The sequence below is a fragment of the Coregonus lavaretus genome, assembly GCF_964263955.1.
Source record: "Coregonus lavaretus genome assembly, chromosome: 8".
In the NCBI taxonomy this organism is placed as follows: Eukaryota; Metazoa; Chordata; class Actinopteri; order Salmoniformes; family Salmonidae; genus Coregonus; species Coregonus lavaretus.
Genome location: NC_139995.1, coordinates 62,870,129 through 62,895,002, shown reverse-complemented (window position 1 = coordinate 62,895,002; position 24,874 = coordinate 62,870,129). Strand labels below are relative to the sequence as shown.

Sequence of the window (24,874 nt, the reverse complement as noted above, 5' to 3'; positions counted from 1 at the left end):
ATTCGTGTAACACTCATTGAACAGCGTGTGTTCACATTGCCGCTTGTACTAGTAATGTACCGCATCCATACAAGAGGAGAAGGCAAATAACATCTGTGTTGTCAGTTAGGTCCATACTTAACGCCATGACGGACGCGGTGTTCCAGGCGCCCAAACGGCGGGCCAGAGTGTATGAGGCGTATGACGCCCCGTTCCCGGTCCCTCTGGCTGCGGAGGAAGCGAGGCTGCAGCAGACCCTAATCTACAGAGCAGAGATGGTCAACCAGCATGTGATAGTCAGGGACCCTGAACACATACAGGCTCTCTACGGCAAGGTGTGTAGCAGACAGCAGGCTCTGTTGTTTAGCTAAATATTCAGATACATCCACTGGAGAGGAGGCTACTAGTATGATGAAGCTAGCTACTAGTATGATGAAGCTAGCTACTAGTATGATGAAGCTAGCTACTAGTCCCACACTACTTCTCTAACTAGCCGTAGTGAAAAGCGTTCACGCGAGATTTCGTTATTTTCCAAGATTATGGAGCTGCTCATTTTGACTTTGTCATGTTGTTATCAAGGGTTACTTTGGTAAAGGCATCTTATCAAGAAGCAGACCAGACCACAGTATCTCACACCAATGGGAAAGTGAGTATTCAACTGCTAATTCTCTCAAGGCCTATTATTGGATTGGTCAACAGTGTTGTAGAACTGGCCCATCTAAACGTGTCTTCTCTCCGTCTCTGTAGAGTTTGGTGAGAGAGTTCTGCCTGTCATCTCCCTGATCAAGTAAGTATCTGTTGATAGCAGGACTGGATGGTTACAGCAGTAGCTCTCATCTGAATGTTCTGAACTATACAGTCGTGGTCAAAGGTTTTGAGAATGACACAAGTATTGGTCTTCACAAAGTTTGCTGCTTCAGTGTTTTTAGATATTTTTGTCAGATGTTACTATGGTATACTGAAGTATAATTACAAGCATTCCATAAGTGTCAAAGGCTTTTATTGACAATTACATTACGTTTATGCAAAGAGTCAATATTTGCAGTGTTGAGCCTTCTTTTTCAAGACCTCTGCAATCTGCCCTGGCATGCTGTCAATTAACTTCTGGGCCACATCCTGACTGATGGCAGCCCATTCTTGCATAATCAATGCTTGGAGTTTGTCAGAATTTGTGGGGTTTTGTTTGTCCACCCGCCTCTTGAGGATTGACCACAAGTTCTCATTGGGATTAAGGTCTGGGGAGTTTCCTGGCCATGGACCCAAAATGTTGATGATTTGTTCCCCGAGCCACTTAGTTATCATTTTTGCCTTATGGCAAGGTGCTCCATCATGCTGGAAAAGGCATTGTTCGTCACCAAACTGTTCTTGGATGGTTGGGACAAGTTGCTCTCGGAGGATGTGTTGGTACATTTACATTTACATCATTTAGCAGACGCTCTTATCCAGAGCGACTTACAAATTGGTGCATTCAACTTAGGATAGCCAGTGGGACAACCACTTTTTTTTTTATGGGGGGGGGGGGGGGGGTAGAAGGATTACTTTATACTATTCCAGGTATTCCTCGGTTGCAACACTTACTACCGAGTTCCAAACTGCCTCTGGAAGCAACGTCAGCACAATAACTGTTCGTCAGGAGTTTCATGAAATGGGTTTCCTTGGCCGAGCAGCCGCACACAAGCCTAAGGTCACCATGCGCGATGCCAAGCGTCAGCTGGAGTGGTGTAAAGCTCGCCGCCATTGGACTCTGGAGCAGTGGAAACGTGTTCTCTGGAGTGATGAATCACGCTTCACTATCTGGCAGTCCAACGGATGAATCAGGGTTTGGCAGATGCCAGGAGAACGCTACCTGCCCTAATGCATAGTGCCAACTGTAAAGTTTGGTGGAGGAGGAATAATGGTCTGGGGCTGTTTTTCATGATTCAGGCTAGGCCCCTTAGTTCCAGTGAAGGGAAATCTTAACACTACAGCATACAATTACATTCTATTCTGTGCTTCCAACTTTGGGGCAACAGTTTGGGGAAGGCCCTTTCCTGTTTCAGCATGACAATGCCCCCGTGCACAAAGCGAGGTCCATACAGAAATGGTTTGTCGAGATTGGTGTGGAAGAACTTGACTGGCCTGCACAGAGCCCTGACCTCAACCCCATCGAACAGCTTTGGAACGAATTGGAACGCAGACTGCGAGCCAGGCCTAATCGCCCAACATCAGTGCCCAGTGCTCTTGTGGCTGAATGGAAGCAAGTCCCCTCAGCAATGTTCCAACATCTAGTGGAAAGCCTTCCCAGAAGAGTGGGGGCTGTTATAGCAGCAAAGGGGGGACCAATTCCATATTAATGTCCATGATTTTGGATTGAGATGTTCAACAAGCAGGTGTCCACATATTTTTGGTAATGTAGTGTATTGGTGTCTACCAGTTGCACAGCATGAGTCTACCTCTCTCCTCTCTCCCAGGTACCAGAAGCATTTGAGCTGGGCACGGGACGTACTCCTAGCTCAGGGATTGGAGGAGGATGTTGTCAATCAGATGCTGCAGAGACTTTGTCAGCCAATGGAGCCAGAGCTCAGAGAGGAAAATGGACATGATGACAGAAGAGAGGAAACCGGGTCAGGGGCAGGTAAACTCCAGGACATGGCCTCAGAGCAGGCAGGGACAGGGGAACAGCAGGTCCAGGCCTTAGCCTCCTGCAGCCCAGACGATCAGGGGGAGCAGGACAGTGAGTGTCCCCAGGCTAAGAGGCCTAGGAGGCAGGGAGACGGTCGGTTCGACCCCCTGGCTGAGCTGTACCCCCAGGAGCCCCAGCAGATAGACCAGGCGGCCCTGGATACGGTCCGGTGCTCCAAGCATGATGACTGGCTGGTTGACTGTGGCTGTCGCCTGGAGGACAGCGTGCTGGAGACCCTTACCCTGCAGGGAGACAGACAGGCAGAGGCAGACCGTGGGTATGAGTATGTACTGGTGATGGAGGAGGAGGAAGAGGAAGAGGAGAACAGTGTTGTCAAGGTAAAGTGTAATTATCAGGACAAATAATTTAACACATTTTCTCACAAGTTCTTCCTGACCAGGTGACCCAACCAGGAAAACCTCTGGGCCCTAGTTGTAGTCAGGAGTTTGTCCTGGTCTGACTCGTTATTCAGTGTGATGGTCTGTATAAACTGTGTAGCCTAGGCATACTGTGTCAGACCTTGTTAACAGTGTTATTATTGACAAGATAAGATGATAATAATGTAACTGATGTGTTTTGGGATCTTGTTTTTATTTAATTATATATATTTTTATTTTACCCCCTTTTTCTCCCCAATTTTGTGATATCCAATTGGTAGTTACGATCTTGTCTCATTGCTGCAACTCCCCAATGGGCTCAGGAGAGGCGAAGGTCGAGTCATGCGTCCTCCGAAACATGACCCGCCAAGCCGCACTGCTCCTTAACACCTGCTCGCTTAACCTGGAAGCCAGCCGCACCAATGTGTCGGAGGAAACACTTTTCAACTGACGACTGAAGTCTGTTTGCAGGCGCCCGGCCTGCCACAAGGAGTCGCTAGAGCGCGATGGGCCAAGGAAAGCTCCCCGGCCAAACCCTCCCCTATCCCGGACGACGCTGGACCAATTCTGCACCGCCCTATGGGACTCCCGGATCGAACCCCAGGCTGTAGTGAACACTGCGATGTGTTGGAGGATCTGTGATCTTACATAGACCGCTGCGCCACTCGGGAGGCTCTGGGATCATGTTTCTAACGGATGTGTTCTGGGATCATGTTTCTAACGGATGTGTTCTGGGATCATGTTTCTAACGGATGTGTTCTGGGATCATGTTTCTAACTGATGTGTTCTGGGATCATGTTTCTAACGGATGTGTTCTGGGATCATGTTTCTAACGGATGTGTTCTGGGATCATGTTTCTAACTGATGTGTTCTGGGATCATGTTTCTAACGGATGTGTTCTGGGATCATGTTTCTAACGGATGTGTTGTGGTTCTGTGTGTTCCAGCAGGGTAGACCAGGGCCAGGGATGACGGTGAGGAGAGTGTGTAGAGTCAACCCCTTCAGACTGCTAGAGTACCTACAACTGACTCTGGAGGAGGTAAGACACCATCCACTCTTCTCTGTATTCTTCTCTATTCTAGTTGTCCTGAACCATAGTTTGGCTGTGATGGAGGGAATCAATAACATGTTCATGAGGATTGTATTGTCACAGCTGGATCTGATGATGATGAGGAGGAGGAGGAGTTGTGTTAGAGAAACGTGTGTGTCAGTGCTAAGACCAACCCTCAGTCCTCCTGACTCAGGGGAATAATGAACAGCTCAGATCTGACACTCCAGCAGGATACATGGTTTCCTTTTTCTGAAGAGCTGCTGTGTGAGGTCTGCTGTGTGAGGTCTGGGTCTGCTGTGTGAGCTCTGGGTCTGCTGTGTGAGGTCTGGGTCTGCTGTGTGAGCTCTGGGTCTGCTGTGTGAGGTCTGGGTCTGCTGTGTGAGGTCTGGGTCTGCTGTGTGAGCTCTGCTGTGTGAGGTCTGCTGTGTGAGGTCTGGGTCTGCTGTGTGAGGTCTGGGTCTGCTGTGTGAGGTCTGGGTCTGCTGTGTGAGGTCTGGGTCTGCTGTGTGAGGTCTGGGTCTGCTGTGTGAGCTCTGGGTCTGCTGTGTGAGGTCTGGGTCTGCTGTGTGAGGTCTGGGTCTGCTGTGTGAGCTCTGGGTCTGCTGTGTGAGGTCTGGGTCTGCTGTGTGAGGTCTGGGTCTGCTGTGTGAGGTCTGGGTCTGCTGTGTGAGGTCTGGGTCTGCTGTGTGAGGTCTGGGTCTGCTGTGTGAGGTCTGGGTCTGCTGTGTGAGCTCTGGGTCTGCTGTGTGAGGTCTGGGTCTGCTGTGTGAGGTCTGGGTCTGCTGTGTGAGCTCTGCTGTGTGAGGTCTGCTGTGTGAGGTCTGGGTCTGCTGTGTGAGGTCTGGGTCTGCTGTGTGAGGTCTGGGTCTGCTGTGTGAGGTCTGGGTCTGCTGTGTGAGGTCTGGGTCTGCTGTGTGAGGTCTGGGTCTGCTGTGTGAGCTCTGGGTCTGCTGTGTGAGGTCTGGGTCTGCTGTGTGAGGTCTGGGTCTGCTGTGTGAGGTCTGGGTCTGCTGTGTGAGCTCTGCTGTGTGAGGTCTGGGTCTGCTGTGTGAGGTCTGGGTCTGCTGTGTGAGCTCTGGGTCTGCTGTGTGAGGTCTGGGTCTGCTGTGTGAGGTCTGGGTCTGCTGTGTGAGGTCTGGGTCTGCTGTGTGAGCTCTGGGTCTGCTGTGTGAGGTCTGGGTCTGCTGTGTGAGGTCTGGGTCTGCTGTGTGAGGTCTGGGTCTGCTGTGTGAGGTCTGGGTCTGCTGTGTGAGGTCTGGGTCTGCTGTGTGAGGTCTGGGTCTGCTGTGTGAGGTCTGGGTCTGCTGTGTGAGCTCTGGGTCTGCTGTGTGAGCTCTGGGTCTGCTGTGTGAGGTCTGGGTCTGCTGTGTGAGGTCTGGGTCTGCTGTGTGAGCTCTGCTGAGTTAGAGGGGTATTGGAGTTAATTGTGTGACCTCACAGAGCTGTTAGTGTTCTGAAGTGAGGCTGAGTGACTCAACTCACCTCCGTACCCACAACCCTCCCTGTCCTCTGTCCCCACAACCCTCCCTGTCCTCTGTCCCCACGACCAATCCTGTCCTCTGTCCCCACAACCCTCCCTGTCCTCTGTCCCTACGACCAATCCTGTCCTCTGTCCCCACAACCAACCCTGTCCTGGTGACACCTCCACTAGCACCACCAATACTGTGCACTAGAGTGCCATTATCTAGGGCAGTGTTCCGCAACATTTTCTGAGCAGACATCATTTTCTGAGTCAAAATGCAGGCCGAGATCTACTGCTCAGAAACTTTTTTTAAATGACTTTTAAAAAACGTAAGCCTCTGCAACATGAACCAATTAAAGAGTTCTGTAGCAGTGAGGTTTGTGCAGTAGGCTGTAGGTCCAGTACATTATCACTGGATATTGGCTACGCTTGAATTGACCTGCCAATGATGATCTTCTCAGACCATTTACAAATTATATTTCAAAACGTGAGGTATATAATGCATTCGGAAAGTATTCAGATCCCTTGATTATTTTCCCACATTTTGTTACATTACAGCCTTATTCTAAATTGATTAAATATTTTTTTCCCCTTATCAATCTACACACAATACCCCATAATGACAAAGCAAAAACAGATTTTTAGAAATGTTTGAAAAAACCCGGAAATATTACATTTACATAAGTATTCAGACCCTTTACTCAGTACTTTGTTGAAGCACCTTTGGCAGCAATTACAGACTTGAGTCTTCTTGGGTATGACGCTACAAGCTTGGCACACCTGTATTTGGGGAGTTTTTCCCATTCTTCTCTGCAGATCCTCTCAAGCTCTGTCAAGTTGGATGGGGAGCGTCGCTGCACAGCTATTTTCAGGTCTCTCCAGAGATGTTCGATCGGGTTCAAGTCCGGGCTCTGGCTGGGCCACTCAAGCACATTCAGAGACTTGTCGGAAGCCACTCCTGCGTTGTCTTGCCTGTGTGCTTAGGGCCGTTATCCTGTTGGAAGGAGAACCTTCACCCCAGTCTGAGGTCCTAAGCGCTCTGGAGCAGGTTTTCATCAAGGATTTCTCTGTACTTTGCTCCGTTCATCTTTCCCGCGATCCTAACTAGTCTCCCAGTCCCTGCTGCTGAAAAACATCCTCACAGCATGATGCTGCCACCACCATGCTTCACAGTAGGGATGGTGCCAGGTTTCCTTCAGACGTGACACTTGGCATTCAGGCCAAAGAGTTCAATCTTGGTTTCACCATTCCAGAGAATCTTGTTTCTCATGGTCTGAGAGTCCTTTAGCTGCCTTTTGGCAAACTCCAAGCATGCTGTCATGTGCCTTTTACTGAGGAGTGGCTTCCATCTGGCCACTCTACCATAAAGGCCTGATTGGTGGAGTGCTGCAGAGATGGTTGTCCTTCTGGAAGGTTGTCCCATCTCCACAGAGGAACTCTGGAGCTCTGTCAGAGTGACCATCGGGTTCTTGGTCACCACCCTGACCAAGGCCCTTCTCCCGCGATTGCTCAGTTTGGCCGGGCAGCCAGCTCTAGGAAGAGTCTTGGTGATTCCAAACTTCTTCCATTTAAGAATGATGGAGGCCACTGTGTTCTTGGGTAGCTTCAGTGCTGCAGAAATGTCTTGGTACCCTTCCCCAGATCTGTGCCTCGACACAATCCTGTCTCGGACAATTCCTTCGACCTCATGGCTTGGTTTTTGCTCTGACATGCACTGTCAACTGTGGGACCTTTATATAGACACGTGTGTGCCTTTCCAAATCATGTCCAATCAATTGAATTTACCACAGGTGGACTCCAATCAAGTTGTAGAAACATTTCAAGGATGATCAATGGAAACAGGATGCACCTGAGGTCATTTTCGAGTCTCATAGCAAAGGGTCTGAATACTTACACTACCAATCAAAAGTTTGGACACCTACTCATTCAAGGGTTTTTCTTAATTTTTACTATTTTTTACATTGCACACTCTTGGCATTCTCTCAACCAGCTTCATGAGGTAGTCTCCTGGAATGCATTTCAATTAACAAATGTGCCTTCTTAAAAGTTATGGAATTTATTTCCTTCTTAATGTGTTTGATCCAATCAGTTGTGTTGTGACAAGGTATACAGAAGATAGCCCTATTTGGTAAAAGACCAAGTCCATATTATGGCAAGAAAAGCTCAAATAAGCAAATTACTTCAGATGGCGCCGTTTTACGGCCCTCTAACCAATTGTGTGTTTTTCCGCGTTATTTGTAATTTATTCTGTACATAATGTTTCTGCCACCGTCTCTTATGACCAAAAAGAGCTTCTGGATATCAGGACAGCGATTACTCACCTCGTATTGGACGAAGATTTTTTCTTCAACGAGTCGGACTCGAAGGATATTCGACAGACACCCGACAAGGCCCAAATCCCCGTCATTCGCATGAGAAAGAGACAGAGATATCGTGGACGTAGGTCGGGGTGCCTTGTAAGGATCCGACGGCGAGCGAGTAAACTGCCTCTTCCATCAATCCTATTAGCCAACGTTTAATCATTTGAAAATAAATTGGACGACCTAAGATTACGGTTATCCTACCAACGGGACATTAAAAACTGTAATATCTTATGTTTCACTGAGTCGTGGCTGAACGACGACATGGATAACATACAGCTGGCGGGCTATACGCTACATCGGCAGGATAGAACGGCTGACTCCGGTAAGACAAGGGGTGGCGGTCTGTGTATATTTGTAAACAACAGCTGGTGCATAAAATCTAATACTAAGGAAGTCTCAAGGTTTTGCCCGCCTGAGGTAGAGTACCTCATTATAAGCTGTAGACCATACTATTTACCAAGAGAGTTTTCATCTATATTTTTCGTAGCTGTCTATTTACCACCACAAACCGATGCTGGCACTAAGATTGCACTCAATGAGCTGTATAAGGCCATAAGCAAGCAGGAAAATGTTCATCCAGAGGCAGCGCTCCTAGTGGCCGGGGACTTTAATGCAGGGAAACTTAAATCCGTTCTACCTAATTTCTACCAGCATGTTAAATGTGCACAATGCTGTGTACTACTCCCTTCACAGAACAGCGCAAACTGGCTCTAACCAGAATAGAAAGAGGAGTGGGAGGCCCCGGTGCACAACTGAGCAAGAGGATAAATATATTAGTGTCTAGGTTGAGAAACAGACGCCTCACAGGTCCTCAACTGGCAGCTTCATTAAATAGTACCCGCAAAACACCAGTCAACATCAACAGTGAAGAGACGACTCCGGGATGCTGACCTAGGCAGAGTTGCAAAGAAAAAGCCATATCTTAGACTGGCCAATAAAAAGAAAAGATTAAGATGGGAAAAAGAACACGGACACTGGACAGAGGAAGATTGGAAACAAGTGTTATGAACAGACAAATCGAAGTTTGAGGTGTTCGGATCACAAAGAAGAACATTTGTGAGACGCAGACCAAATGAAAAGATGCTGGAGGAGTGCTTGATGCCATCTGTCAAGCATGGTGGAGGCAATGTGATGGTCTGGGAGTGCTTTGGTGGTGGTAAAGTGGGAGATTTGTACAGGGTAAAAGGGATCTTGAAGAAGGAAGGCTATCACTCCATTTTGCAATGTCATGCCATACCCTGTGGACGGTGCATGATTGGAGCCAATTTCCATTGTTGGTTAAGGGCTTGTAAGTAAGCATTTCACTGTAAGGTCTACACCTGTTGTATTCGGCGCATGTGGCAAATACGATTTGATTTGATAAACGACAGTCCATTACTTTAAGACATGAAGGTCAGTCAATACAGAAAATGTCAAGAACTTTGAAAGTTTCTTCTAGTGCAGTCGCAAAAACCATCAAGCGCTATGATGAAACTGGCTCTCATGAGGACCGCCACAGGAATGGAAGACCCAGAGTTACCTCTGCTGCAGAGGATAAGTTCATTAGAGTTACCAGCCTCAGAAATTGCAGCCCAATATAAATGCATCAGAGTTAAAGTCACAGACACATCTCAACATCAACTGTTCAGAGGGGACTGTGTGAATCAGGCCAATGTAGAAAATAGTAAAAATAAAGAAAAACCCTTGAATGAGTAGGTGTCCAGACTTTTGACTGTTACTGTATGTAAATAAGGTATTTCTGTTTTTTATTTTTTAATTCATTTGCAAACATTTCTAAAAACCTGTTTTTGCTTTGTCGTTATGGGGTATTGTGTGTAGATTGAGGGAAAACATTTATTTATTCAATTTTAGAATAAGGCTGTAAAGAAACAAAATGTGGAAAAAGGGAAGCGGTCTGAATACTTTCCGAATGCACTGTACGTTAGAGGCTCAGTGATCGAGGAAGACACTGGAGGCACCAAAGAGGCACCAATCTCATCATGACCTGCTGCTATCTTTAACTTACCAATGACCTCCATCACCTCCATCACATCAGGAGGTGGGGTCGACTATCAACTTCGCTGTGGGATCGTGGAAGCTGCAGGTGATCTAAGCTATTTGATAGGCCAGCGGTAGACCTATTATAGGTGCACTTGATTTGCTCTCTGGGCCCGCCGGTTAGGCGGAGTTTGTACCTTCAGACACATGAAATGGTTCAAAATGGGAACACTTCGACTACCCGGTGTGCAGGCCAGCTGAATCAAGTGCACTTACCGCAAACAGAGCAAATAAAAAAATAGGAGATACAAGGCTTTATCGTTGGTCTTTTTACAGAAATGTTTGGTGATCTACTAGGAAAGGCTTGGAGATCGACCGGTTGGTGACCACTGATCTAGGGATAGATCGACCGGTTGGTGACCACTGATCTAGGGATAGATCGACCGGTTGGTGACCACTGACCTAGGGATAGATCGACCGGTTGGTGACCACTGACCTAGGGATAGATCGACCGGTTGGTGACCACTGACCTAGGGATAGATCGACCGGTTGGTGACCACTGACCTAGGGATAGATCGACCGGTTGGTGACCACTGACCTAGGGATAGATCGACCGGTTGGTGACCACTGATCTAGGGATAGATCGACCGGTTGGTGACCACTGACCTAGGGATAGATCGACCGGTTTGTGACCACTGACCTAGGGATAGATCGACCGGTTGGTGACCACTGACCTAGGGATAGATCGACCGGTTGGTGACCACTGATCTAGGGATAGATCGACCGGTTGGTGACCACTGACCTAGGGATAGATCGACCGGTTGGTGACCACTGACCTAGGGATAGATCGACCGGTTGGTGACCACTGACCTAGGGATAGATCGACCGGTTGGTGACCACTGACCTAGGGATAGATAGATCGACCGGTTGGTGACCACTGACCTAGGGATAGATAGATCGACCGGTTGGTGACCACTGACCTAGGGATAGATAGATCGACCGGTTGGTGACCACTGACCTAGGGATAGATCGACCGGTTGGTGACCACTGATCTAGGGATAGATAGACCGGTTGGTGACCACTGATCTAGGGATAGATCGACCGGTTGGTGACCACTGACCTAGGGATAGATCGACCGGTTGGTGACCACTGATCTAGGGATAGATCGACCGGTTGGTGACCACTGACCTAGGGATAGATCGACCGGTTGGTGACCAGTGACCTAGGGATAGATCTTTAGATAGCACCCCAACATTAGGAGTAGGGTCCTCCCGCTGTATTTCTCTTTTTCTAATCTTTTGAACATTATTTTCTTCTTTCAGGCTTTCTTCTTGGTCTATGCATTAGGATGCCTTTCAGTTTACTACAATGAGGTAAGAAGCTACAGTCTTATAAACATATTATACGTCATATTAACTAAAGCCTTTGCTGTTATGGTGCATGTTTGTTTACTCTGTCGTAGCCGGCCGCGACCGGGAGACCCACGGGGCGGCGCACAATTGGCCCAGCGTCGTCCAGGGTAGGGGAGGGAATGGCCGGCAGGGATGTAGCTCAGTTGGTAGAGCATGGCGTTTGCAACGCCAGGGTTGTGGGTTCGATTCCCACGGGGGGCCAGTATGAAAAAAATAAAAAATAATGTATGCTCTCACTAACTGTAAGTCGCTCTGGGTGAGAGTGTCTGCTAAATGACTAAAATCTAAATGGTGCGAGTCTTGTTTGGTAAGAGTCTTGTTTGGTAAGAGTCTTGTTTGGTAAGAGTCTTGTTTGGTAAGAGTCTTGTTTGTTCTAACCCTAACCCTCTTCAGGAGCCGTTGTCTGTGCTCCAGCTGTGGGAGATGTTCCGGTCGGTCCAGCCCCACTTTGAGACTTCATACATGGCCTACCATTACTTCCGCAGCAGGGGGTGGGTGCCCAAGCCTGGGGTGAAGTACGGGACTGACCTCAGTGAGTTAATAATAAGTTAATTTATTGCAGACTGTTTTAGTGCCCTCGCCAATTCATTGATATATACAGTGGCTTGTGAATGTATTCACCCCCCTTGGCATTTTTGTTATTTTGTTGCCTTACAACCTGGAATTAAAATGGATTTTTTTGGGGGGGGGTTGTATAATTTCATTTACACAACATGCCTACCACTTTGAAGATGCAAAATATGTTTTATTGTGAAACAAACAAGAAATAAGACAAAAAAACAGAACTTGAGCGTGCATAACTATTCACCCCCCCCAAAGTCAATACTTTGTAGAGCCACCTTTTGCAGCAATTACAGCTGCAAGTCTCTTGGGGTATGTCTCTATAAGCTTGGCACATCTAGCCACTGGGATTTTTTGCCCAGGTAATTGGTTGCACCAGATCTTATTTAGGGGCTTCATAGCACGCACCACTTTTCCGTTATTTATTTTTTTGAATTATTTGAAACAAGTTATTTTTTTCATTTCACTTCACCAATTTGGACTATTTTGTGTATGTCCATTACATGAAATCCAAATAAAAATCCATTTAAATTACAGGTTGTAATGCTACAAAATAGGAAAAACGCCAAAGGGGATGAATACTTTTGCAAGGCACTGTACCTGATTACTTCTTATCAGTGCTTGACTTGGACTGAAATAGGTTCCGGTACTCATTTTGGGTGCTGGTACTGTTAGGGTTAGGGTTAGGGTTAATAGGTTCCGGTACTCATCTTGGGTTCTGGTACTGTTCGTTTAGATGCAGGAGCTCCACAGTACTTTTGAGCGAATATTCTATAACAGGAACAGGAGTTGAAGCAGTAGAACATTTGAGTACTCAGCTCAGGTGAGCTCCTGCCCAAGTCAAGCACTGCTTCTTATCCTACAGCTGTGTCTGTCACTGGCAGGAAACTCTGAGGACCTAGAATATTTTATACAGTGTTTCCAGTTCGTTGCAGACAGGCCATGTGTAGCCAATGTGATTTATAGGATATTTATTTTCATCAGGATATTTTCTACCTGCAGGCTGCAATGATTTTATTTGTTGGCTTTATGGAGGCTATTTTTACATAGTTGGCAATAGAAGTTACTTTTTAAGTTTGTATCATTTTCATTTAGTTTTGGATAGAATTTTGATGAACCACATGACAATGATTTTGAGATAAAGTGCCTTCGGAAAGTATTCAGACCCCTTGACCTTTTCCACATTTTGTTACGTTACAGCCTTATTCTAAAATTGAGACCCATGGGGCGGCGCACAATTGGCCCAGCGTCGTCCAGGGTAGGGGAAGGAATGGCCGGCAGGGATGTAGCTCAGTTGGTAGAGCATGGCGTTTGCAACGCCAGGGTTGTGGGTTCGATTCCCACGGGGGGCCAGTATGAAATAAATAAAAAATAATGTATGCACTCACCAACTGTAAGTCGCTCTGGGTGAGAGTGTCTGCTAAATGACTAAAATGTTATGGGAAGGAGGGTCAATAGAAAGAGAGTGAAAGTAAGAGACAGAGATTCAACTTATCGTTGTTACATTTGGAAACCACCACTCATTCGGATAAGAAATGCAATTACATTTACATTTACGTCATTTAGCAGACGCTCTTATCCAGAGCGACTTACAAATAGGTGCATTCACCTTATAGCCAGTGGGATAACCACTTTACAATGTTTTTTTTTGGGGGGGGGGGGGGGGGGGTAGAAGGATTACTTTATCCTATCCCAGGTATTCCTTAAAGAGGTGGGGTTTCAAATGTCTCCCGAAGGTGGTGAGTGACTCCGCTGTCCTGGCGTCGTGAGGGAGCTTGTTCCACCATTGGGGTGCCAGAGCAGCGAACAGTTTTGACTGGGCTGAGCGGGAACTATGCTTCCGCAGAGATAGGGGAGCCAGCAGGCCAGAGGTGGATGAACGCAGTGCCCTCGTTTGGGTGTAGGGACTGATCAGAGCCTGAAGGTACGGAGGTGCCGTTCCCCTCACAGCTCCGTAGGCAAGCACCATGGTCTTGTAGCAGATGCGAGCTTCAACTGGAAGCCAGTGGAGTGTGCGGAGGAGCGGGGTGACGTGAGAGAACTTAGGAAGGTTGAACACCAGACGGGCTGCGGCATTCTGGATGAGTTGTAGGGGTTTAATGGCACAGGCAGGGAGCCCAGCCAACAGCGAGTTGCAGTAATCCAGACGGGAGATGACAAGTGCCTGGATTAGGACCTGTGTACCTTCCTGTGTAAGGCAGGGTCGTACTCTCCGAATGTTGTAGAGCATGAACCTACAGGATCGGGTCACCGCCTTGATGTTAGCGGAGAACGACAGGGTGTTGTCCAGAGTCACGCCAAGGCTCTTCGCACTCTGGGAGGAGGACACAACGGAGTTGTCAACCGTGATGGCGAGATCATGGAACGGGCAGTCCTTCCCCGGGAGGAAGAGCAGCTCCGTCTTGCCGAGGTTCAGCTTGAGGTGGTGATCCGTCATCCATACTGATATGTCTGCCAGACATGCAGAGATGCGATTCGCCACCTGGTTATCAGAAGGGGGAAAGGAGAAGATTAGTTGTGTGTCGTCAGCGTAGCAATGATAGGAGAGGCCATGTGAGGATATGACAGAGCCAAGTGACTTGGTGTATAGCGAGAATAGGAGGAGCACGTGGTGCGGAGACAGCTTCTCGCCACGCCACTTGGTAGGAGCGACCGGTCAGGTAGGACGCAATCCAAGAGTGAGCCGCGCCGGAGATGCCCAGCTCGGAGAGGGTGGAGAGGAGGATCTGATGGTTCACAGTATCAAAGGCAGCAGACAGGTCTAGAAGGACAAGAGCAGAGGAGAGAGAGTTAGCTTTAGCAGTGCGGAGAGCCTCTGTGACACAGAGAAGAGCAGTCTCAGTTGAATGACCAGTCTTGAAACCTGACTGGTTTGGATCAAGAAGGTCATTCTGAGAGAGATAGCAAGAGAGTTGGCTAAAGACGGCACGCTCAATAGTTTTGGAGAGAAAAGAAAGAAGGGATACTGGTCTGTAGTTGTTGACATCAGAGGGATCGAGTGTTGGTTTTTTGAGAAGGGGTGCAACTCTCGCTCTCTTGAAGACGGAAGGGACATAGCCAGCGGTCAAGGATGAGTTGATCAGCGAGGTGAGGTAAGGGAGAAGGTCACCGGAGATGGTCTGGAGAAGAGAGGAGGGGATAGGGTCAAGCGGGCAGGTTGTTGGGCGGCCTGCCGTCGCAAGATTTTATCTGGAGAGAGAGGGGAGAAAGAAGTCAAAGCATAGGGTAGGGCAGTGTGAGCAGAACCAGCAGTGTCATTTGACTTAACAAACGAGGATCGGATGTCGTCAACCTTCTTTTCAAAATGGTTGACGAAGTCATCCACAGAGAGGGAGGGGGGGGGGGATTTTGCAGGGAGGAGAATGTGGCAAAGAGCTTCCTAGGTTTAGAGGCGGATGCTTGGAATTTAGAGTGGTAGAAAGTGGCCTTAGCAGCAGAAACAGATGAAGAAAATGTAGAGAGGAGGGAGTGAAAAGATGCCAGGTCTGCAGGGAGTCTAGTTTTCTTCCATTTCCGCTCAGCTGCCCGGAGCTCTGTTCTGTGAGCTCGCAATGAGTCATCAAGCCACGGAGCTGGAGGGGAGGACCGAGCCGGCCGGGAGGATAGGGGACATAGAGAGTCAAAGGATGCAGAAAGGGAGGAGAGGAGGGTTGAGGAGGCAGAATCAGGAGATTGGAGGGAGAAGGATTGAGCAGAGGGAAGAGATGATAGGATGGAAGAGGAGAGAGTAGCGGGAGAGAGAGAGCGAAGGTTGCGACGGCGCATTACCATCTGTGTAGGGGCAGAGTGAGTAGTGTTGGAGGAGAGGGAGATGGAAAAGGATACAAAGTAGTGGTCGGAGACTTGGAGGGGAGTTGCAGTGAGATTAGTAGAAGAACAGCATCTAGTAAAGATGAGGTCAAGCGTATTGCCTGCCTTGTGAGTAGGGGGGGACGGTGAGAGGGTGAGGTCAAAAGAGGAGAGGAGTGGAAAGGAGGAGGCAGAGAGAAATGAGTCAAATGTAGACGTAGGGAGGTTGAAATCCCCCAGAACTGTGAGGGGTGAGCCATCCTCAGGAAAGGAACTTATCAAGGCGTCAAGCTCATTGATGAACTCTCCAAGGGAACCTGGAGGGCGATAGATGACAAGGATATTATGCTTAAATGGGCTAGTGACTGTGACAGCATGGAATTCAAATGAGGAGACAGACAGATGGGTCAGGGGAAAAATTGAGAATGTCCACTTGGGAGAGATGAGGATTCCTGTGCCACCACCCCGCTGACCAGATGCTCTCGGGGTATGCGAGAACACATGGTCAGACGAGGAGAGAGCAGCAGGAGTAGCAGTGTTTTCAGTGGTAATCCATGTTTCCGTCAGCGCCAAGAAGTCGAGGGACTGGAGGGTAGCATAGGCTGGGATGAAGTCTGCCTTGTTGGCAGCAGAACGGCAGTTCCAGAGGCTGCCTGAGACCTGGAACTCCACGTGGGTCGTGCGTGCAGGGACCACCAGGTTAGAGAGGCAGCAGCCACGCGGTGTGAGGCGTTTGTGTAGCCTGTGCGGAGAGGAGAGAACAGGGATAGGCAGAGACATAGTTGACAGGCTGCAGCAGATGGCTACAATAATGCAGAGGAGATCGGAATAAAATGAACTAAACATCTGGGAAAGGAGAGAGCGGGGCCTCCCGCAATGCATATTTACGCGTAGCTGTCCTTGATCGTCATCTCTCTGTTGAACCACTTTCTCAAAAAGGGTTTGAGTGTCCTATCCCACTTCGGTGAGACTCGGCTTGTCTTCGAATGGAGTGTTCGTTAGAATAGATACTTCAGATGTACCAACGGTTGTCTGAGAGGGATGGTCCTTCCCAACTGGTGTCTTTAGTGAAAGGTCTAGACAACTTTACATGCCAGCTGCAGACTGATAACGCTACGGTCTAGTGTGTGGTCTTCTTCTCGTGTAGAGATTGAGAGTTTCATCATTTGAAACGTATGGACTACCGTCTCACGTTTTCTGGTCTGTAGAGGTTCAACCATTTGTAACGTGAGCTCGCGCTTCATGTTGTCTGGTCTTTCTCATTCAAAGGTCTAACCATTCTAAACGTGCAGTCGCCACTCTCACGTTTTCTGGTCGAACCATTTTAAGCCATGTAGCCACAGCTCCACGCTTCCTGGTCTAACCATTTTAAGCCATGTAGCCACAGCTCCACGCTTCCTGGTCTAACCATTTTAAGCCATGTAGCCACAGCTCCACGCTTCCTGGTCTAACCATTTTAAGCCATGTAGCCACAGCTCCACGCTTCCTGGTCTAACCATTTTAAGCCATGTAGCCACAGCTCCACGCTTCCTGGTCTAACCATTTTAAGCCATGTAGCCACAGCTCCACGCTTCCTGGTCTAACCATTTTAAGCCATGTAGCCACAGCTCCACGCTTCCTGGTCTAACCATTTTAAGCCATGTAGCCACAGCTCCATGCTTCCTGGTCTAACCATTTTAAGCCATGTAGCCACAGCTCCACGCTTCCTGGTCTAACCATTTTAAGCCATGTAGCCACAGCTCCACGTTTTCTGGTCTAACCATTTTAAGCCATGTAGCCACAGCTCCATGCTTCCTGGTCTAACCATTTTAAGTCATGTAGCCACAGCTCCACGCTTCCTGGTCTAACCATTTTAAGCCATGTAGCCACAGCTCCACGCTTCCTGGTCTAACCATTTTAAGCCATGTAGCCACAGCTCCACGCTTCCTGGTCTAACCATTTTAAGCCATGTAGCCACAGCTCCACGTTTTCTGGTCTAACCATTTTAAGCCATGTAGCCACAGCTCCACGCTTCCTGGTCTAACCATTTTAGCCATGTAGCCACAGCTCCACGCTTCCTGGTCTAACCATTTTAAGCCATGTAGCCACAGCTCCACGCTTCCTGGTCTAACCATTTTAAGCCATGTAGCCACAGCTCCACGCTTCCTGGTCTAACCATTTTAAGCCATGTAGCCACAGCTCCACGCTTCCTGGTCTAACCATTTTAAGCCATGTAGCCACAGCTCCACGCTTCCTGGTCTAACTATTTTAAGCCATGTAGCCACAGCTCCACGCTTCCTGGTCTAACCATTTTAAGCCATGTAGCCACAGCTCCACGCTTCCTGGTCTAACCATTTTAAGCCATGTAGCCACAGCTCCACGCTTCCTGGTCTAACCATTTCAAGCCATGTAGCCACAGCTCCACGCTTCCAGGTCTAAAGGTTAATTTGTTTTTCAAGCTGTTTTTATGCCCTCTGGGTAAAAGGGGCGTTCCATCGTGATGACACGATCTCTGATGTCACTCGGGCGTGGCTAGTCACTGTGCATAGTTTATATGAAAAACTATTATCTTATTAGTAGACTAAAATCACATTCCTATCATCACAAAAGTATTCTCATACTTATCATATATTTTATACAACATTTAGATGCAAACCCGACCCAGAATGCGTACCATTTAGATGCAAACCCGACCCAGAATGCGTACCATTTAGATGCAATCCCGACCCAGAATGCGAACACTTTAGATGCAAACCCGACCCAGAATGCGTACCATTTAGATGCAAACCCGACCCAGAATGCGAACCATTTAGATGCAAACCCGACCCAGAATGCGAACCATTTAGATGCTAACCCTAACCCAAACCCGACCCAGAAACTTTCAGAGTTAGTTCATTTGTTATACCATCCTTAATGACATCACAAAATAATAAACCACATGATTATTGTTTACATCCCCACCAAACATTCCAAACATTTGGATGTTAGAAATAATGTTCTAATGTCCAATCTTTTGGAGAAAAAGGTTTTGGCGGCAAAAGTCTCTCTATAACAGAGATTTCAGTCTGCAAACTATTTATGACCGGCTGTTAAGTCATAAAACCGGCCCAACCCCCCCTCTCCCCAACCATGTGTCAAGCTGATCTGGCACCTCTACAAGGAGAGTCATGACAACCGTGAATCTTTGCGGTTTAGATTCACTGTTTAATTGGTTGACTGTGAATGTTTGCGGTATAGTTTCACTGTTAGTTTAATGGGTTAACTCCCCTCACCTGGTTGTCTAGGTCTTAGTGAGGAACTCTGCTCACCTGGTTGTCTAGGTCTTAGTAAGGAACTCCCCATCTAGTTGTCTAGGTCTTAGTAAGGAACTCCCCTCACCTGGTTGTCTAGGTCTTAGTAAGGAACTCCCCTCACCTGGTTGTCTAGGTCTTAGTAAGGAACTCCCCACATAGTTGTCTAGGTCTTAGTAAGGAACTCCCCTCACCTGGTTGTCTAGGTCTTAGTAAGGAACTCCGCTCACCTGGTTGTCTAGGTCTTAGTAAGGAACTCCCCTCACCTGGTTGTCTAGGTCTTAGTAAGGAACTCCCCTCACCTGGTTGTCTAGGTCTTAGTAAGGAACTCCCCTCACCTGGTTGTCTAGGTCTTAGTAAGGAACTCCCCTCATCTGGTTGTCTAGGTCTTAGTAAGGAACTCCCCTCACCTGGTTGTCTAGGTCTTAGTAAGGAACTCCCCTCACCTGGTTGTCTAGGTCTTAGTAAGGAACTCCCCTCACCTGGTTGTCTAGGTCTTAGTAAGGAACTCCCCTCACCTGGTTGTCTAGGTCTCTGTTGAAAGGAAAGACCAGCAGACACTAGACCCTCCATTGAATGAGTTAGACTCCCCTATTTTAATGGGTTGACTGTGATCCTCCAACCATAACAAAACACTCTTGACGCTCAGATGTCTTGATTCTTGATGCTATGATGATTCTGTTAGTCTTATTGGCTTGTGCTGTATTTTCTCTTCCATGCAGTGCTTTACCGAAAAGGACCACCTTTCTACCATTCAAGGTTTGTATGAATTACAGTACATTAACATTTCCATTGAGATCCACTAATTGTTTAAACAGTGTTTATCTGAGATATTGATCTCCATCCCACTCCCTCTAGTTACTCTGTGGTGGTTGAGAAGGTACACCAGCCGTGCAGAGGAGGGGCTCTACGGCCGTTCAGCTGGAGGTCTCTGGCTGCTCTCAGCAGGATTACCGGCAACGTTTCCAAGGTAATGCACCTTCACCTTACTGCCTGGGTCCAGCCCACCATAGAATTACAATGTTATTTCTAATATAATTAAATTCTAATTTTAGGATTTGTATGCACCCCTACCTATCCTTGGGGCATATTCATGGTGGTGTCTACACCTAATACAAATATGTTCACAATAACATACACATTCTCATAACTAAGTAACTCTAAGTCAACCATATGGTATTCCAGGAGTGGATGCTGTGCTACCTCATCTACCCATCTCACCTGACAGATAACTAAGATGTAAAAATACACTGAGTGGACAAAACATTAAGAACACCTTTCTAATATTGAGTTGTATTATAGTTAGTATATGCAGTGTGTAGTATATAGTCTATGTAGTAGTTAGTGTGTAGTGTATATATAGTGTATTGTATTCTAGGACTTGATGCTTGGCTACTCTGTGTATTGTATTCTAGGACTTGATGCTTGGCTACCCTGTGTATTGTATTCTAGGACTTGATGCTTGGCTACCCTGTGTATTGTATTCTAGGACTTGATGCTTGGCTACCCTGTGTATTGTATTCTAGGACTTGATGCTTGGCTACTCGGTGTATTGTATTCTAGGACTTGATGCTTGGCTACCCTGTGTATTGTATTCTAGGACTTGATGCTTGGCTACTCTGTGTATTGTATTCTAGGACTTGATGCTTGGCTACTCTGTGTATTGTATTCTAGGACTTGATGCTTGGCTACCCTGTGTATTGTATTCTAGGACTTGATGCTTGGCTACTCTGTGTATTGTATTCTAGGACTTGATGCTTGGCTACCCTGTGTATTGTATTCTAGGACTTGATGCTTGGCTACCCTGTGTATTGTATTCTAGGACTTGATGCTTGGCTACTCTGTGTATTGTATTCTAGGACTTGATGCTTGGCTACCCTGTGTATTGTATTCTAGGACTTGATGCTGTGCTACATCATCTACCCATCTCACCTGACAGAGGAACATCTCTCCTCTCCAGACTGTCTCTGCAGGGTCACAGTTCAGGTACGACTTCCGTCTAACCCTAACCCTTTCTCTGTTAACCCTTTATCTGTTAACCCTTTCTCTGTTAACCCTTTCTCTGTTAACCCTAACTCTTTCTCTGTTAACCCTTTCTCTGTTAACCCTAACCCTTTCTCTGTTAACCCTTTCTCTGTTAACCCTTTCTCTGTTAACCCTTTCTCTGTTAACCCTCTCTCTGTTAACCCTAACCCTTTCTCTGTTAACCCTTTCTCTGTTAACCCTTTCTCTGTTAACCCTTTCTCTGTTAACCCTTTCTCTGTTAACCCTTTCTCTGTTAACCCTAACCCTTTCTCTGTTAACCCTTTCTCTGTTAACCCTCTCTCTGTTAACCCTCTCTCTGTTAACCCTCTCTCTGTTAACCCTCTCTCTGTTAACCCTTTCTCTGTTAACCCTCTCTCTGTTAACCCTTTCTCTGTTATGGGTGGTCCTCTGTAGCTCAATTGGTAGAGCATGGCGCTTGTAACGCCAGGGTAGTGGGTTCGATCCCCAGGACCACCCATACGTAAAAATTCATGCACACATGACTGTAAGTCGCTTTAGATAAAAGCGTCTGCTAAATGGCATGTTATATTTATATTGAACCCTTTCTCTGCTAACCCTTTACTTCTCATCTCTCCTCTTTCTCTCTAATCTGTTCATCTTTAGGAGATTATTTTAAGCAGATGGATATCATCACGAGAACGGACAGAGACGGACGACATATGACATGACATCTTAACTTTTTTGTCTGCTGTGTACATAGTGTCTTCAGAAAGTATTCACACCCCTTGACATTTTCCACATTTTGTTACGTTACAGCCTGAATTTAAAATGGGTAACATTTTGATTTTGTGTCACTGGCCTACACACAATACCCCATAATGTCAAAGTGGAATTATGTTTTTAGACATTTTTAAAAATTAATAACAATTTAAACTGAAATGTCTTGTATTTAACTACTTTGTTATGGCAAGCCTACATAATTTCAGGAGTACACATTTTGCTTAAGTCACATAAGTTGCATGGACTCACTCTGTGCAATAATAGTGTTTAACATGATTTTTGAATGACTACCTCATCTCTGTACCCCACACATACAATCATCTGTAAGGTCCCTCAGTCGAGCAGTGAATTTCAAGCACAGATTTAACCACAAAGACCAGGGAGGTTTTCCAATGCCTCACAAAGAAGAGCACCTATTGGTAGATGGGTAAAAATAAAAGAAGCAGACATTGAATATCCCTTTGAGCATGGTGAAGTTATTAATTACACTTTGGATGGTGTATCGATACACCCAGTCACTACAAAGATACAGGCGTCCTTCCTAACTCAGTTGCCGGAGAGGAAGGAAACCGCTCAGGGATTTCACCATGAGGCCAATGGTGATTTAAAAACAGTTTAATGGCTGTGATCGGAGAAAACTGAGGATAGATCAACAACATTGTAGTTACTCCACAATACTAACCTAAATCACAGAGTGAAAAGAAGGAAGCCTGTACAGAATAAAAATATTCCAAAACATGCATCCGGTTTGTAATAAGGCACCAAAAACTGCAGAAAATGTGGCAAAGAAATTCACTTTATGTCCTGAATACAAAGCGTTCTGTTTGGGGCAAATCCAACACAACACTGAGTACCACTCTTCATATTTTCAAGCATGGTGGTGGCTGCATCATGTTATGGGTATGCTTGTCATCGGCAAGGACTAGGGAGTTTGTTATGATGAAATGAAACGGAATAGAGCTAAGAACAGGCTAAATCCTAGAGGAAAACTTGGTTCAGTCTGCTTTCCACCAGACACTGGGAGACAAAATTCACCTTTCAGCAGGACAATAACCTAAAAAACAAGGACAAATATATACTGGAGTTGCTTACCAATACGACATTGAATGTTCCTGAGTGGCCTAGTTATAGTTTTGACTTAAATCGGCTTGACAATCTGTGGCAAGACTTGAAAATGGCTATCTAGCAATGATCAACAACAAACTTGACACAGCTTGAAGAATTTTAAGAAGAATATTGTACTATCCAGGTGTGCAAAGCTCTTAGACTTACCCAGAAAGACTCACAGCTGTAATCGCTGCCAAAGGTGACTCAACGTTTTGATTCGGGGAGCTGAATACTTATGTAAATGAGATGTCAGTATTTAATTTTCAATGAATTAGCAAAAATGTCTAAAAACATGTTTTCACTTTGTCACTATGGGGTGTTGTGTGTAGATGGGTGAGAAAATAATGATTGAATTCATGCTGTAACAACAATGTGGAATAAGTCAAGGGGTATGAATACTTTCTGAAGGCCCTCCATCCATTTCAGTGACTGATTTTCAGTGGAATTTAGTGTTGTAACTATCAATCAAGTATCAATAAACATTGTTTTTGAACATGCTTTTTAACAACTTTTTCTATTTGACGAAAGTAAAAGTAAAAAATTGAGATTATGATTAAGAATATGCTATAAATTGTCTTGTCTTAATCCATTAGCTCTGTGTGTGTGTAAGGTGATGGTCTCTAGAGGAGACCTGGGTAATTGGTTGGCGCAGTGGTCTAAGGCATGTAATGTAAATGTAATTCCCAGTGTTCTAGTGTAGGAAGACAACATGGCCTCACTGTCAATCAAATAACATTTTATTTGCCACATGCTTCATAAACAACAGGTGGAGACTAACAGTGAAATGCTGACTTATGGGCCATTTCCAACAATGCAGAGAGAAAAGTTATAGAAAGATAACACGAGGAATAAATACACAATGAGTAACGATAACTTGGCTATATACATGGAGTACCAGTACCGAGTCCATGTGCAGGGCTACGAGGTAATGGAGGTAGATATGTAAATATAACTAGGAATAAAGTGACTGATAGTAACTAACCCTAACCCTAGCCCTAGCCCTAGCCCTAACCCAGATAGTAACTAACCCTAACCCTAACCCAGATAGTAACTAACCCTAACCCTAAACCCTAACCCAGATAGTAACTAACCCTAACCCTAAACCCTAACCCAGATAGTAACTAACCCTAACCCTAACCCTAAACCCTAACCCTAACCCAGATAGTAACTAACCCTAACCCTAACCCTAAACCCTAACCCAGATAGTAACTAACCCTAACCCTAGCCCTAGCCCTAACCCAGATAGTAACTAACCCTAACCCTAAACCCTAACCCAGATAGTAACTAACCCTAACCCTAACCCTAACCCAGATAGTAACTAACCCTAACCCTAACCCAGATAGTAACTAACCCTAACCCTAACCCTAACCCAGATAGTAACTAACCCTAACCCTAACCCAGATAGTAACTAACCCTAACCCTAACCCTAACCCAGATAGTAACTAACCCTAACCCTAACCCAGATAGTAACTAACCCTAACCCTAACCCTAACCCAGATAGTAACTAACCCTAACCCTAACCCTAACCCTAACCCAGATAGTAACTAACCCTAGCCCTAGCCCTAACCCAGATAGTAACTAACCCTAACCCTAACCCTAGCCCTAGCCCTAACCCTAACCCTAACCCTAACCCAGATAGTAACTAACCCTAACCCTAACCCTAACCCAGATAGTAACTAACCCTAACCCTAACCCAGATAGTAACTAACCCTAACCCTAACCCTAGCCCTAGCCCTAACCCAGATAGTAACTAACCCTAACCCTAAACAGCAGCAGCAGCTTATGGGTGGCAGGTAAGAACATTGGGCCAGTATACGCATAAATTAGTTAAAACATTTTAAATATCAAGACCCGTTCCGAACAGACCCGAGGACAACTAGCCACGTTCCGTATAGACCTGGTCGGATCCAGACCCCGGCCGATCCGAGTGAGGGAAGCAGCAGAAAATTATATTTTTAAGCTACTTTATTAACCTCAAAGTATTTTTTAAGATGGTCATTACCATGGATCATATAGCTATTTGGACCCCTGTAGGTATGATAATGATAATAATGATAATAAATATTTGATAAAATACTGAATTTAGCTTTTACTACTAC

The 24,874-nt window shown here is 46.3% G+C and overlaps 1 protein-coding gene across 1 annotated transcript; it reads left to right on the top strand.

Moving 5' to 3' along the window:
- On the top strand, positions 1 to 23,272 carry tsen2 (TSEN2 tRNA splicing endonuclease subunit). Its single transcript, XM_084166604.1, has 11 exons — positions 1 to 314; positions 559 to 625; positions 727 to 766; positions 2,430 to 2,979; positions 3,965 to 4,057; positions 11,194 to 11,244; positions 11,677 to 11,815; positions 19,625 to 19,661; positions 19,761 to 19,872; positions 20,799 to 20,888; positions 21,552 to 23,272. Exons 1-11 carry the CDS (start codon positions 126 to 128, stop codon positions 21,609 to 21,611), a joined length of 1,428 nt encoding a protein of 475 aa, XP_084022730.1. The 5' UTR covers positions 1 to 125; the 3' UTR covers positions 21,612 to 23,272.
- Positions 23,273 to 24,874: the final 1,602 nt, after the last annotated feature.

Bases quoted from the DNA above. Each gene is read 5' to 3' on its own strand.
- tsen2 (XM_084166604.1), top strand. From the start codon at position 126: ATGACGGACGCGGTGTTCCAGGCGCCCAAACGGCGGGCCAGAGTGTAT. The intron at 767-2,429 runs GTAAGTATCTGT...CCTCTCTCCCAG, and splicing joins CCTGTCATCTCCCTGATCAA to GTACCAGAAGCATTTGAGCT. The intron at 2,980-3,964 runs GTAAAGTGTAAT...TGTGTGTTCCAG, and splicing joins AGGAGAACAGTGTTGTCAAG to CAGGGTAGACCAGGGCCAGG.